At 45.6% G+C, this 14226-nt stretch overlaps 1 protein-coding gene across 3 annotated transcripts in view; it reads right to left on the bottom strand.

Annotated features, from left to right (window-relative positions):
* Positions 1-10756: 10756 nt before the first annotated feature.
* Positions 10757-14226, bottom strand: part of KANK2 (KN motif and ankyrin repeat domains 2) — a 121877-nt gene continuing 118407 nt past the window's right edge. For all 3 annotated transcript variants that reach the window (XM_058168343.1, XM_058168341.1, XM_058168342.1), the window contains one exon: positions 10757-14164. In XM_058168343.1, the coding sequence (XP_058024326.1) occupies positions 14105-14164 (60 nt within the window). In that variant the 3' untranslated portion in view covers positions 10757-14104. The remainder of the gene's footprint in view (positions 14165-14226) is intronic.

Here is a 14226-nt window from a genome sequence, read left to right as displayed (position 1 = left end):
AATATATTCTTCCCTCCATGAAATAGTTAGCTCGCGCCAAATTCATTGCTTTGTCCAAGACAAAAAACCAGGAAGTCCCGCCTCCTATTTATAGTCTCTGCAGATGTCACTGCATGACAATTATGACTTGGCTTTGTCCCAACTCTTCCGCTGCTGCGCACGTCGATCAAGTCTTCGTAATCTTGCATCACTCCAAAACTGTTCTTGGGCGTTGCCAAATCAGAAGAAGGCCGGGAGAATCAGGCCGTGCCGGCCCTCCTCCTCCCTTTGAGTGGGTGCCAGGGAGGAGAGGGCTCAAGAGAAACAGGGCTTGCCAGGTCTTCTCCTCATTCTCTGAATCATCCGAGCCCAGGAGTCTGGGTCCAGGAACCTGGGTCACAACACTATCCCTCACCGCAGGGCCCTTCCCCCGGGGCTGACGATCGGGATGCGGTCGGGCTGGGTTCTGCTCATGGAAGGCCTGCATCAGGTCAGGGGCATGAACGTCGGAGGCATCTACCCAGGAGAAATCAGTCCCGTATCCCTTCCACGCGATCAAATATTGGAAACGACCTTTAGCCAGCGAGTCTCGTCGCTGTGGACTTCAGATTCCTCCGATCCGTCCTCAGCGACAGTGACGGTGCTGTTGGGCACCGAAGGGGACTCGTGTGGCCTCAGGAACCAGAAGGGACCGTGAAAACGGGTGGATCCGCATGGATCGTGGCAGGGTCAGTCGGTAGGCTACCGGGTTGATGACTGCCTCGACAGGAACGGGCGATGAATCGGTGGTCCAACTTCTTTACCGGGCGGTCGGACGGGAGGTGTTTGGTGGAGAGCCACACCGGTCTCCAACTGCCAGCGGGGCGTTGCCCGTCGGGAGCGGTCGGCGGACCGTTGTAGTCCTCCTTTGCCCGATTCAGCTGCTGACGTACCAACTGTTGGACCGCATGCAATTCCGTCAGGAAGGTCTGCGTTCGGGAACAGGAGAGTCGGTGGTGCCAGAGGGAAGAGCGCGGATGGTACCCCACATTGGCAAAGAACGGGGTCATCTGAGTAGAGGTGTGCTGAGAGTTGTTAAAAGCAAACTCCGCCAGGGACAGGTAGTCGGCCCAGTTGTCCTGTTGCTGGTTGATGAAGCAACGGAGATACTGTTCCAGTATACCGATGACCTTCTCTGTACCCCTGTCGGTCTCCGGATGGTGCGATGACGACAGACATACCTGCACCTCCAACGCGGCCATCAGGCTCTTCCAGAAGTGGGCTGTGAACTGAACTCCGCGGTCCGAAACCACCCTGTCCGGTAGACCATGGAGGCGGAAGATGTGCTGCAGAAAGAGGCGGGCGTTTTGCGGCTGTGGGCAGTCCGCGGCATGGGATGAAGTGTGCCATCTTGGTGAGCATGTCCACCACCACCAGCACCGTGGTGAACCCAGAGGACGGCGGCAGGTCTGTCAGGAAATCCATAGAGATCGCCCCCCAGGGTCTGTCGGGTGTCGGCAAGGGCTGGAGGAGCCCGGGAGGGGCCCCCGTGGCGGTCTTGGCTTGCCGGCACGGTACGCAGGATGTCACGTAGGCATGTATATCATGCCGCACTGGGCCACCAAAGGTCCGTGTCACCAGGTGGAGGGTCTTGAAGAACCCAAAATGTCCTGCTGCAGGGTTGTCGTGGCACTGGGTCATGACGAGGGCTCGGAGTGGTCCTGTGGGCACATATAATCGCCCCCGAAACTTGAGTAAGTCCTCCTCCAAGGTCCAAGGTCCTCCTCCTTTGCTGCGACCAGGCGTCCTGGCGCTGCGCCTCTCGCACCTGGGCCCGCAAGTCCACTGGCTCCCGTGCTGCGGCCAAGGCTTCTGCTGGCAGCACTGTCCGTGGAGGAAGGGGGTCCTTGGCGCAGAGGTACTCTGGCTTGCGGGACAGGGCATCCGCCCTCCGGTTGTGACCGCTGGGAATGTAGGTCACGCGGAAGTTGAACCGGGCAAAAAACAACGACCACCGGATCTGCCGCTGGTTCAACTTCCGAGCTGTGGTGAGGTGCTCGAGATTCCGATGGTCCGTTCGGACCTCCACCTGATGTCGGGCCCCCTCCAGATGGTGTCGCCAAGCCTCGAATGCAGCCTTGATAGCCAGCAACTCTTTTTCCCAGATAGTGTAGTTGCGCTCGGAAGGGTTGAGTTTCCGGGAGTAGTAAGCGCAGGGAAAAGTGTGCCGCCATTCGTCGGAGCCTGTAGCAGCACCGCCCCAGAGCCACATTGGACGCATCCGTTTCCACCACAAAAGGCCGGAGCGGGTCGGGATGCCTCAGGACGGGTTCCGTGTGAAGGCTTTCTTGAGGGCTGTGAATGCTTCTTGCTGCGGGGACCCCACCGAATGCAACCTTCTTCCTGAGGAGCTGGGTAAGTGGAGCTGTCAGTGTGGCGAAGCCCGGGATGAAGGTCCGTAGTAGTTGGCGGCCCAGCAGGCGCTGAACATCCTTCACCCGACGAGGGCTTCCCAGCTACACAAAGCTTCTACTTTACATGGGTCCATGGCTATGCCCTCGGGCGAGATGATATGCCCGAGGAATTCTATGGAAGTCCGGAAGAAGACGATTTCTCCAGCTTCGATTGAGTTGTTGCTCCCGCAAGCGTTGCAGAACCAGACTGACGTGTCGAAGGTGGCTTTCCTGGACCGAGTAAATCAGGATGTCGTCAGGTAGATAACCACGAACCGATCCAACATGTCTCGAACACGCTGCTCATGAAGTGCTGAAAACGGCGGAGCATTGGTCAACCCAAATGGCATGACAGTGTATTCGTAGTGTCCGTATCGGTGCCGAATGCCGCCTTCCATTCGCCTCCTTCTCGTATCCGCACCAGGTTGTAGGCCCCGGAGATCGAGCTTGGTGAAGATCGTGGCCTCCCGCAACCTTTCCAGTAGCTCCGGGATGAGCGGCAGGGGTAGCGATTCCGCACCGTAATGGCGTTAGCCGGCGGTAATCACAGCATAGGCGCAAGTCCCTGTCTTCTTCTTCACAAGAGGACCGGGGCCGAGAGAGGGACTTTGAAGGCCGGATGAACCTCGGGCCAGGTTTTTGTCCAGGAAGTCCCTGAGGGCGGCCAACTCGGCCCGACATGGAATACAGGCGTCCCACAGGCAGTGGTGCGTTGGGCAGAAGGTCCACGGGCAATCGTGGGGCCGATGCGGGTAGTCGGTCCGCCTCCTTCTCGCTGAACACGCCGGGCGAAGTCCGCCAGCTCAGGAGGCAAGGTGATGGCAGCGGTGGGGACGTTCTGGCCGGCACAGGTGTGGCGGATGTGATCGACGCACTGCAGACTCGGGAAAGAGATGGCGTTCGCGACCAGGCCACCTGAGGATCGTGGGTCCGAAGCCAGGCCAACCCAAGGACCAAGGAAAAATGAAGGTCCGCCGTGACATAAAAATGGATCGCCTCCTCATGGTCCCCAATAGCCAGGCGCAAAGGCTGGGTGGCGAATTTAATGGGGCCGGACACCAGTTCTCGCCCATCAATTGTCACCACCCGCATCGGAGGGTCCACGGAACCACGGGACCGCAAACTGGGTCACAAAGGCCTGGTCCATAAAGTTTGTTGTGGCCCTGAGTCCACCAGCGCATGCGCCTGGAGCCCGTCCGACTGGTTCCCCAACCATATCCGTGTGTCCAGAATCAGATGCCGAGGGGCCCAGAGTCTACTTCCGCAACGCCCAGTGGGGGCTTAGTACGTGCCCGACCTAGGGTTTCCCAGGTCGGGCCTGCTCCGCTTCCGATGGGTCACGCTGTGATTCGGGACCGGCGTCGTGCCCCACTTCGCTTTCTGGGGCAAGAAGCAGCGGTGGCGGGCTCCCCACAGTACAGGCACAATCCCCTTGGCGCCCGGTTCCGCTCCTGGGCTGTTAGGCGAGGTCTGGCCGCTCCAAACTCCATGGGCTCTTCCGCAGCGGTTACAAAACGTGGGGCGACCCTGGGTGCTGGTGGTGCAGGAAGTGGGGTGCAGATGTCGACGGAGGGTCCCGGGGTGCGACGGGACGGTCGCCGCTGCAGACGGGCATCGAGGCGGAGACAAAGGCACCAAGTTGTCGAGGTCCGTGGCGCCCACGCCGGGCCAGCTCGTCTTGCAATTCCTCTGAGAGTCCCTCCTGGAACGCGTCCACCAGCGCTGCATCATTCCAGTCAGAGTCCTGGCACAAAAGACGAAATTCGGCGATGTACTCCTGCAGGGGGCGTTTCCCTTGATGGAGTTCCTTAAGGCGCCTGGTTGCTGTCAGCATTCGAACGGGGTCCTCATACATGGTGCGCAGGTGCTGCCAAAAACGCTGTTGGTCCGCCAGCAGGGGGCTGTCCTGGAGCAAGAGGGGCGTGGCCCATTGAGCAGCCGAACCGGAAAGAAGGTTAATCACGAAGGCCACCTTAGCCCGGTCGTCTGGGAAATCCTCTGGCCTCATAGCCATGTAGAGCTGGCACTGTCCCAAGAAGGTCGGGAACATCTCAGGCTGCCCAGAAAACTTATCCGGCACGGTTATTGGGCACTTGCGACGAGGAGGAGGAGTGGGAGGATGGGGGGGGGCTGCAGGCACATTCCTGGCAGCAAGTTGGCCTGCCAAGTGAGCCACTTGCTGCTGGAGCTGTTGATTAGCCGCGTGTAGCTGCTCTAACTGCTGCTGTACCTGCTGCTGATCCATCTTTGGTGGAAGATGTTTTAGTCAGGTCTTGGACAAAATGTTCTGTTTCCCTTCCCCCAATACTCCCAGCAAAGAGTCCGTCAGAGGCCTTCCTTTTTTTTCCTTTTATTTACATAGATACATGTCCTGGCCACGTCTACCCACGGGCCTGCCAAGTTTCTGGAGATAACGAGGAAATTATAGATAAGGCCAGAATTACTCACGAATATATTCTTCCCTCCATGAAATAGTTAGCTCGCGCCAAATTCATTGCTTTGTCCAAGACAAAAAACCAGGAAGTCCCGCCTCCTATTTATAGTCTCTGCAGATGTCACTGCATGACAATTATGACTTGGCTTTGTCCCAACTCTTCCGCTGCTGCGCATGTCGATCAAGTCTTCGTAATCTTGCGTCACTCCAAAACTGCTCTTGGGGCGTTGCCAAATCAGAAGAAGGCCCGGGAGAATCAGGCCGTGCCGGCCCCTCCTCCTCCCTTTGAGTGGGTGCCAGGGAGGGAGAGGGCTCAAGAGAAACAGGGCTTGCCAGGTCTTCTTCCTCATTTTCTGAATCATCCGAGTCCAGGAGTCTGGGTCCAGGAACCTGGGTCACAACACCAACACAGTTCTGGGCTGCATAAACAGAGGGATAAAATCAAGATCACGTGAAGTGTTAATACCACTTTATAATGCCTTGGTAAGGCCACACTTGGAATATTGCATCCAGTTTTGGTCTCCACGATGTAAAAAAGATGTTGAGACTCTAAAAAGAGTGCAGAGAAGAGCAACAAAGATGATTAGAGGACTGGAGGCTAAAACATATGAAGAACGGTTGCAGGAACTGGGTATGTCTAGTTTAATAAAAAGAAGGACTAGGGGAGACATGATAGCTGTGTTCCAATATCTCAGGGGTTGCCACAAAGAAGAGGGAGTCGGGCTGTTCTCCAAAGCACCTGAGGGTAGAACAAGAAGCAATGGGTGGAAACTGATCAAAGAAAAAAGCAACTTAGAACTAAGGAGAAATTTCCTGACAGTTAGAACAATTAATAAGTGGAACGACTTGCCTGCAGAAGTTGTGAATGCTCCAACACTGGAAATTTTTAAGAAAATGTTGGATAACCATCTGACTGAGATGGTGTAGGGTTCCTGCCTAGGCAGGGGGTTGGACTAGAAGGCCTCCAAGGTCCCTTCCAACTCTGTTGTTATGTTATGTTATGATTTAAAATATTTGATTGTGAATATTATTACAGCAGCTAGGATTATATTTGCTAAAAATTGGAAAAATGAGAAATTATCTTTGCAAGACGAAATTATTAGGAAGATGATGGAATGTGCAGAAATGAGTAAATTGACATTCAAAATTAGAGAACAAGAAGATAAGCAATATTATAAAATATGGAATTTATTTTATCAATGGTTAGAAGGAAAGATATGTTAGAAAAGAGTTAAAAAGGTTGTGGTTAAGAGAAGTAATTTGAATTAAACTAATTTAGGAGAATGGAATGAATAATATTATTAGATAAAACACCATTGTTTAATTAAAAATTGATCGAGTAAGAGATTTGGACTATGTAAGATAGATGAATGAAAGAGATGTTTACTTTGAAATTACACAAGAAGATATGTAAACACCCCACCAACACACTGTAATTGGATTGATGAGATTTTTATGTTTGTTTGTTGTAAAAAAATAAAAAAATATATACCGTATATACTCGAATATAAGCCGATCCGAGTATAAGCCGAGGTCCCCAATTTTACCCCAAAAACTGGGGTAAACTGGGGACTCGAGTATAAGCCGAGGGTGGGAAATGAGGCACCTACCGGTTGGGGAAACCCTCCCTCCCTCAGCTGAGAAGGCTGGCGGCTCCCCCGCCCCCCCCTCTCACTGCACCGGCAGGGCTTCCCCGCGCCGTCCGGTAAAATGTGAAAAAAAGAAAAAAAAAAAACTCGAGTATAAGCCGTATATACTCGAGTATAAGCCGAGGGGCTTAAAAAAAAAAACAACTCGAGTATAAGCCGTATAGACCCGAGTATAAGCCGAGGGGACGTTTTTCAGCACAAAAAACGTGCTGAAAAACTCGGCTTATACTCGAGTATATACGGTATATAAAAAAAACAATGCCAGATCCCTCCATAACAATGGTCCTCCACTTCTCCAAAAACTGCCCAAATCATTCCCTGGAATAAGGAGATATTTTCCTGGAGAAAACTCAAGGTATCACCCCAGCCAATCCTCTAACAACTATATCATGACGCCTTTCTAAAAGGCTTGCCTGCAGTTCATCCATCTTAAAAGTTGCTGAGGCTGAGAAACACTGTCCTAAGCATAACATAACATAACATAACATAACATAACATAACATAACATAACATAACATAACATAACATAACATAACATAACATAACATAACATAACATAACATAACATAACATGAGTTGCTTCTTATTTTACCCTCAGGTGCTTTGGAGAATAGTTTGACTCCCTCTTCTTTGTGGCAGCCCCTGAGATATTGGAATACTGCTATCATGTCTCCCCTAGTCCTTCTTTTCATTAAACTAGGCATACTGAGTTCCTGCAACTGTTCTGCATATGTTTTAGCCTCCAGTCCCCTAATCATCTTTGTTGTTCTTCTCTGCACTCTTTCTAGAGTCTCAAATCTCTTTTACATCGTGGCGACCAAAACTGAATGCAATATTCCAAGTGTGGCCTTACCAAGGCATTATAAAGTGGTATTAACACTTCACGCGATCTTGATTCTATCCCTCTGTTTATGCAGCCCAGAACTGTGTTGGCTTTTTTAGCAGCTGCTGCACACTGCTGGCTCATATCTAAATGGTTGTCCACTAGGACTCCAAGATCCCTCTCACAGTTACTACTATTGAGCAAGGTACCACATATATGGTACCTGTGCATTTTGTTTTTTTGGCCTAAATGTAGAACCTTACTTTTTTCACTGTTGAATTTCATTTTGTTAGATAGCGCCCAATGTTCTAGTCTGTCAAGATCCTTCTGTAACTTGAGCCTATCTTCTGGAGTGTTGGCTATTCCTGCCAGCTTGGTGTCATCTGCAGATTTGATGAGTTCCCCATCTATCCCCTCGTCCAAGTCATTGATGAAGATGTTGAAGAGTACTGGGCCTAAAACAGAGCCTTGGGGTACTCCACTGCATACTTCCCTCCATGTGGATGTAGTTCCATTGAGGACTACACGTTGAGTGCGGTTGGTCAGCCAGTTGCGAATCCATCTGGTGGTGGTGCTGTCTAACCCACATTTTTCTACTTTATCTAGTAGTAGGTTATGGTCTACTTTATCAAATGCTTTGCTGAAGTCCAAGTAAATTATATCAACAGCATTCCTCTGGTCCACTAATTTTGTCATTTTGTCAAAGAATGCAATGAGATTAGTCTAGCATGATCTGTTTTTGACAAACCCATGTTGGCTTTTGGTTATTACTTTGTTTGCTTCTAGGTGTTGTAGGTGTAAGCACGGGAACATTCAGCCACTTCTGCCTAAATTTTATCAAATTTTAATTTTTGAAAATATTCATGGATTCCTTGGAACATGTGGAAGAATGCTTTCTTACCTAAGAAACTGCATGGCTACTGCTGTGCACTGTCTCCAAAGTTTTTAACGTTGACGCAGATGCCTGTGGTTTTAGTATTCTTGGCCATGGCTATGATTCCATTTTAATGTTCTTTTTTCATATTTATTAGTTTTCTATCCTGAAGAACTAGCGATTCATGAATTAAGAGATACAGTATTTATTCTATTTCTGTCTTCCTGGACAGAGCTCTGCTGGGTTAAAATCTGCCTAATAGAGAATGATTTTACTCTGAAGCCTTGGGCAAAATGGGCCTGTAGAATAGAAAAGATAACATTTATTGTCATTTTTTACTGTGAGTACAGTGTCATATATTAAAAATGATATATATAGAGAGAGAGAATGGAGAGGATGTGTAGTCTCCTAGACAATACTGCGGACCCTGCTCAAGCAGTGCTTGTATGCTATATCCTGGATCGAAAGAACTACCAAAGCAGCTAGACTGCTTTGACCTGGTCACTCTCCTTGATAGGATAATGTTGCAGGCAGCCGTGTTCACAGACAGTCCTCTCCTCATTGCCCTTGCTTCAACGATGCTGAATTTCCCTGGCATTAATATTACTCTCCCATGCCTGATACTCCCTTAGAAGCAACAAACTGAAACCTTTAAAGTATTTTTGTGCTTTTTAGGAAGAAATTAAATACTTTCTTATTTAATAAGAAAATAGCTCGCAGTAGAAATGGGTGATGGGAGGAATACTGCCAGGGCCATAGGACAGAGTGATAAGGAAGGATGAAGTACTCTCCTTGGCGTTTAGTTTTTAACATTCCCTTTCTTGAACACAACAAAGATGACACTGGGGCTCAAACAGAAATTAAAAGTTAAGGCTCCACTGATGCCAAAGAAAATCTTCTCAGGGAAAATCAAAAGGGCCTCCCATTTTCTGTCATTTCCTGACACCCTTTGACTGGGAGTGAGCATGGTTTATAAAAATGTGTATATGAATAATTAAAATAATAGCTAATTTGGCCATAATATAAGAGGAGAACATTACTGGCCAATTTATATTTTGCCAAATATTAAAATTAAATACTTTTGGATGTCCTATAGTAATACTGTAGGTCCAGTCCACCAAATATTCAGAGTGTAGTGTCCAACCTCAAAATAAGTGTCGCGTCAAACCCAAAAATAAGACTAATACCAGCTCCTACCAGAACTAGCTGCAAACTACTTTTCTAAACAGAGGGAGAAAAGCCCTTTATTATTTCAGCACCATAGAAACATTTGCAAACAAAATAAAATATGACTCCAAGATACTTTTATTAAATTATTTTTTCATTAGGCATCTGTGTCTGATTCATCAAGCCAAGTCAGTACACAATTCCCCATAGCATTAAAAGACAAGTTTTCCCTGCATCTTTGAGAGGCATGGATCCATACGTGCCCACAGCCCAATTTAAACTGCAGAAAGTTTGCCTTCATCTCCACTGTATCTCTTCTAAGGACTCAAGTCAGCAAAAGGAGGGGAAGGGAATAGAAGGGAGGATAACCTATGGGCTCTCTCTAATGATCCATCCTGATGAAAGTGGACACTGCAGAAGGTATTAGAGGAATAGCAATTTGGGGATTTGCTGCAGGCAGGTCCTTCTTCCTGTAAGGTGGATTGTGCCCTTTGGAAGAATTATGTTTCTGCTCCATAAATAAACATTTGGTAGAAATCTGAATTTAGACGGGTTTTATTTCTGATGGAAAGAAAACATATGACAATGTTTCTATAGGTTTTTTCCAAGTAGCTTTAATCAAGAAGCAAAGGCAGTTCTCTACTCTATTTTTATTATGATGTATATAAATGGCATCGTTCATTTAAATGTATAGAAAATATATAGAAAATATAAAAGATTACATATATATAAAGCAATATCTTAAATACAATATTTGGATTCACTCCTAAACATGCATTTCTGAAGTGTCTGAAACCATCCTTTGTTATTTTTAGCAAAAGCAATAGCACTTAGACTTATATACCGTTTTACAGTGCTTTATAGCAGTGGTGAAATGTAAAATTTGTTACTACTGGTTCTGTGGGCGTGGCTTGGTGTGGGAGGTAATGTGACTGGGTGGGTGTGGCCAACTTTTTTTTTTACTTTTAAAAGCATTTTTTCTACAACCTCTTCAGTGGAAGAGGTTGTAGAAAAAATACTTTTAAAAGGTTCCTCTGACGATCCCAGCTGAGTTGCCTGATCGTCAGAGGCTTTTCTTTTTTAAAAAAAGCCTTTTTTTTGCCTTTAAAAGAAAAAAAAGCCTTTGACGATCAGGCAACTCAGCTGGGATTGTCAGAGGAGCCTTTTAAAAGCACTTTTTTACAACCTCTTCGGTCAAGAGGTTGTAGAAAAATGCTTTTAAAGGCTCTCTGACGATCCCAGCTGAGTTGCCTGATCGTCAGAGGCTTTTCTATTTTTAAAAAAGCATATTTCTTTTGCCTTTAAAAGAAAAAAAAGCTTTTGACGATCAGGCAACTCAGCTGGGATCGTCAGAGGAGCCTTTTAAAAGCACTTTTTTACAACCTCTTCAGCCGAAGAGGTTGTAGAAAAAATGCTTTTAAAAACCTCTGTCAATTCCAGCTGAGCCGCGCTATCATCAGTGGCTTTTTTTCTTTTCTCTTTCGACCGAAGAAAAAATGCTTTTAAAAGTAAAAAAAAAAAAAACCTCTGATGATCGCGCGGCTCAGCTGGGCATGGATGGGGGAGGGATTTTGGCGATCCGGTCCAAACTGGGAGCATTTCACCCCTGCTTTACAGCCCTCTCTAAATGGTTTAGAGTCAGCATATTGCCTCCAACAATCTGGATCCTCATTTTACCCACCTCGGAAGGATGGAAGGCTGAGTCAACCTTGAGCCTGGTGAGATTTGATTGGCTGGCAGCCGTCAGTCAGCAGAAGTACCCTGGAGTACTGCACTCTAACCACTGCACCACTGGGGCTCATTCTGCTTCAGAGCAGCAGCAGATAATGAATGTTAAGAAGAAATCCTTGTACCCTTTATGTATTCAGAGTCACAGAAAAACCAACCAACTTCTGACAAATCCCAACTTGTTTCTAATAACTTTTACACAAAGCAGGATATAAATTGTGCAAAGTGTCAGCCAGATGATTTGCAGCTCAGACAGTAGTTCTTCTGCCAGCCTCTCCTACACTTTGGACATAGCCTTCTGTTTTTGTTTAAAAAAACCTCATGTAATTTGCATTGAATAATTTACAGATAGTCATTTTCTTGGTGTATATTACTACTGTATATATTGATATAAAAATATGATGTGCCCTTTATTACTTCAAATGATTAGCAATTACAGAAACCTCTATTGTTCATCTTGTTTATTATACTTCTTGCTAGGAGAGTAAAGTTTGGCATCTGACACTCAAAGAATTAATTGCAGAGAACTTTTCAACTTACAAAGCAAATGGAATATAAATCTTCATCCATTAATCAGCTTGATTCTTTCAACAAGAGGGATGGATTTGCCTAACTTTTAATATTTATTTCACTATTTAGACAAATATCAATTACATATTGTTCTTGCATTAACACTGTTCAATTTCAGTAAATCTGACTGAACAGAGCCATCCAGAAGGATAGTCTTTATTAGCTAAGGGTCCAATTTTCTGGGAGAAAATTTCCTGTGCAAACTTTGTTTAAATAAATAAGAGCTGTGTAAGCATCTTTGCACAACAAGCATTCTTGCATCTCTATATTTTAAAAAAATGATACATACATACATACATGCATATATATATATATGTATATATATATACATGTTTGTATGTGTATGGTCTAAACTAAAAATGGCTACTGTATAATCTTGGGATTGGGTATGTATTTGTTATGTAAAGCATATATTTGTTCCATGATCCTTTTACGACTTGCATTATATTGGTAATGATACATTTATCATACAAATATTTTGACAATTTTATAAAATCTTACAATTCAGTGTCAAATACTTATTTTAGATCTATTTAATCACTGCTTATTTTGTGATTTTGCATTGTAATAAAAAATAATTTCTGCTTATTTTAGGTAGGGATTTCAAAAATTAATTCAGGTAAATTACATACAGACGTTCCATAGTTTAAAACAGAAAATGAAAGAATTATCTATTCTGTATGGAGTTGATTTAGAGAGACACTCCTTCATTGGCCTCTTTAAAATATTTTGCCCTTTTTGTAATGGAACATGAATAAATCATAGAATAACAGAGTTGGAAGGGACTTGGTAGGTCTTCTAGTCAACCCTTGCTCAAGCAGGAGACCCTATACCATTTCAGACAAATATATGTCCAAATACATGAAGTTTGTGTGTTGCACCCACAACCTCTGAAGGCAAGTCCTTTGATTGATAGCTCTCACCATTAGGAAATTTCTTAGTTCTAAGATTCTTCTCCTTGGTTAAGTTTCCATCCATTGCTTCTTGTCTTGCCTTCTGGTGCTTTGGAAAATAATTTGACTCCCTCGTCTTTGTAGGAGCCCCTGAAATATTGGAACATTGCTATCATATATCCCCTAATCCTTCTTTTCTTTAGACTAGGCATACCCAGTTCCTGCAACTGTTCTTCATATGGTTTTGCCCTAATCATCCTTGTTGCTCTTCTCTGCACGTTTTCCATAGTTTCAACATTTTTTTTATATTGTGGTGACCAGAACTGGATGCAGTACTCCAAGTGTGGTCTTGCTAAGACTGTAAAGTGGTACTAGAACTTCATGAGATCTTTATTCTGTCCCACTATTAATATAACCTAGGGTTACATTGACTTTTTTGGCTGCTGATACACACTTCAGGTTCCTAGATGAAAAGAAGCAAAGCAAGTTCATACAGAGATATAGATCTAAAGCCTGCTGGGTCCCTCTACAACAGGGGTGTCAAACTCGCGGCCCGGAGGCCGGATGCTTCACATGCTGGCCATGCCCACCCGTTTTAGCAAAGGGGGAAAAAGTTGTGATGCGTCACGTGATGACAATGTGTCGTTGCGAGTTTGACACCCCTGCTCTCCAACAATGGAATGGAAACACCAAACTAATCAAGTTCTTGCAACTTTTTATTGCTCAAGAATTAGCTCCACTGGTGCTTCAATTTGGGCAGTTAAGCTGATTTATTTTCCACTCAGCTTTGGTCAATCTCAGCTGCCCTAATGCTGAATTTTTCCTTTTGAAACACCGAAGCTTTCTGATGGGCATGATGATTTTTTTTTCCTGGATCAAGCCAGCATCTCCAAGTATTTACCTGCCATCACATTGTGCTCAGAAACTATTACTTCATGGGTCTTTTGGGAAAACTGTCAGTTTTTTGGGAAATCACCTGAGGAATACACAGAAGAAGTAAAAACAAGGTGATGTGGGCACTGAAGGAAGTATGGAGCAGTTCAAATTTATTAGCGAGGCCAATGCCTGCGGATCTCAGTCAAACTACTTTGGAATGTTTGTGGAGGGGAACTGCAATTGTTCCTTTTGGCCTCCTTTTATGCCCTGCAGTGTCTCTTGCTTCTTGAATAATTGGGATAAAAAAGATAAGACACATTAGTTTTGATGAAGCAGAAAAGTCACAGCAACATCTAGAGACCTTAAACTTCCAATCTTCCCTTTGGCTCACTATCTGACATAACTGCATCTCATCAAACATAGCTGAATGCATGGCCATATTGTTGAAATGAAGCTCATAAAGTTCCTTCTCCTGGAAGGTCCGCTTTCCTTCCCTCTGAGCAGAATGGATGGTGAGATTTCAGCTGATGAAGGCAGTGAGAGAAGCTAAGGACAGGAAGCATTTTTAGAGAATTGTATACATTGGCAATGGATATGGTTTTGTAGATATATATTTCCTTCATCCAGACTGTCAAATTTTCAAGCAAAACTTTGGATAACAATATCATCTTACTTTGGGTTACAGAGAATCACTGAATATTGTATCTGCATTTTCAGGCTCTGGCTGCTCCAAGGTATCCTGAAAAAAAGTACCTCATTATTGTTTCTTAATGAAAGAACCACACTTTTCCAACCTCATTT

The sequence above is a fragment of the Ahaetulla prasina genome, chromosome 2, assembly GCF_028640845.1.
Source record: "Ahaetulla prasina isolate Xishuangbanna chromosome 2, ASM2864084v1, whole genome shotgun sequence".
NCBI classification, from domain to species: domain Eukaryota; kingdom Metazoa; phylum Chordata; class Lepidosauria; order Squamata; family Colubridae; genus Ahaetulla; species Ahaetulla prasina.
The sequence above is the reverse complement of the archived record's forward strand: the minus strand, read 5'-3'. Positions and strand labels throughout refer to the sequence as shown.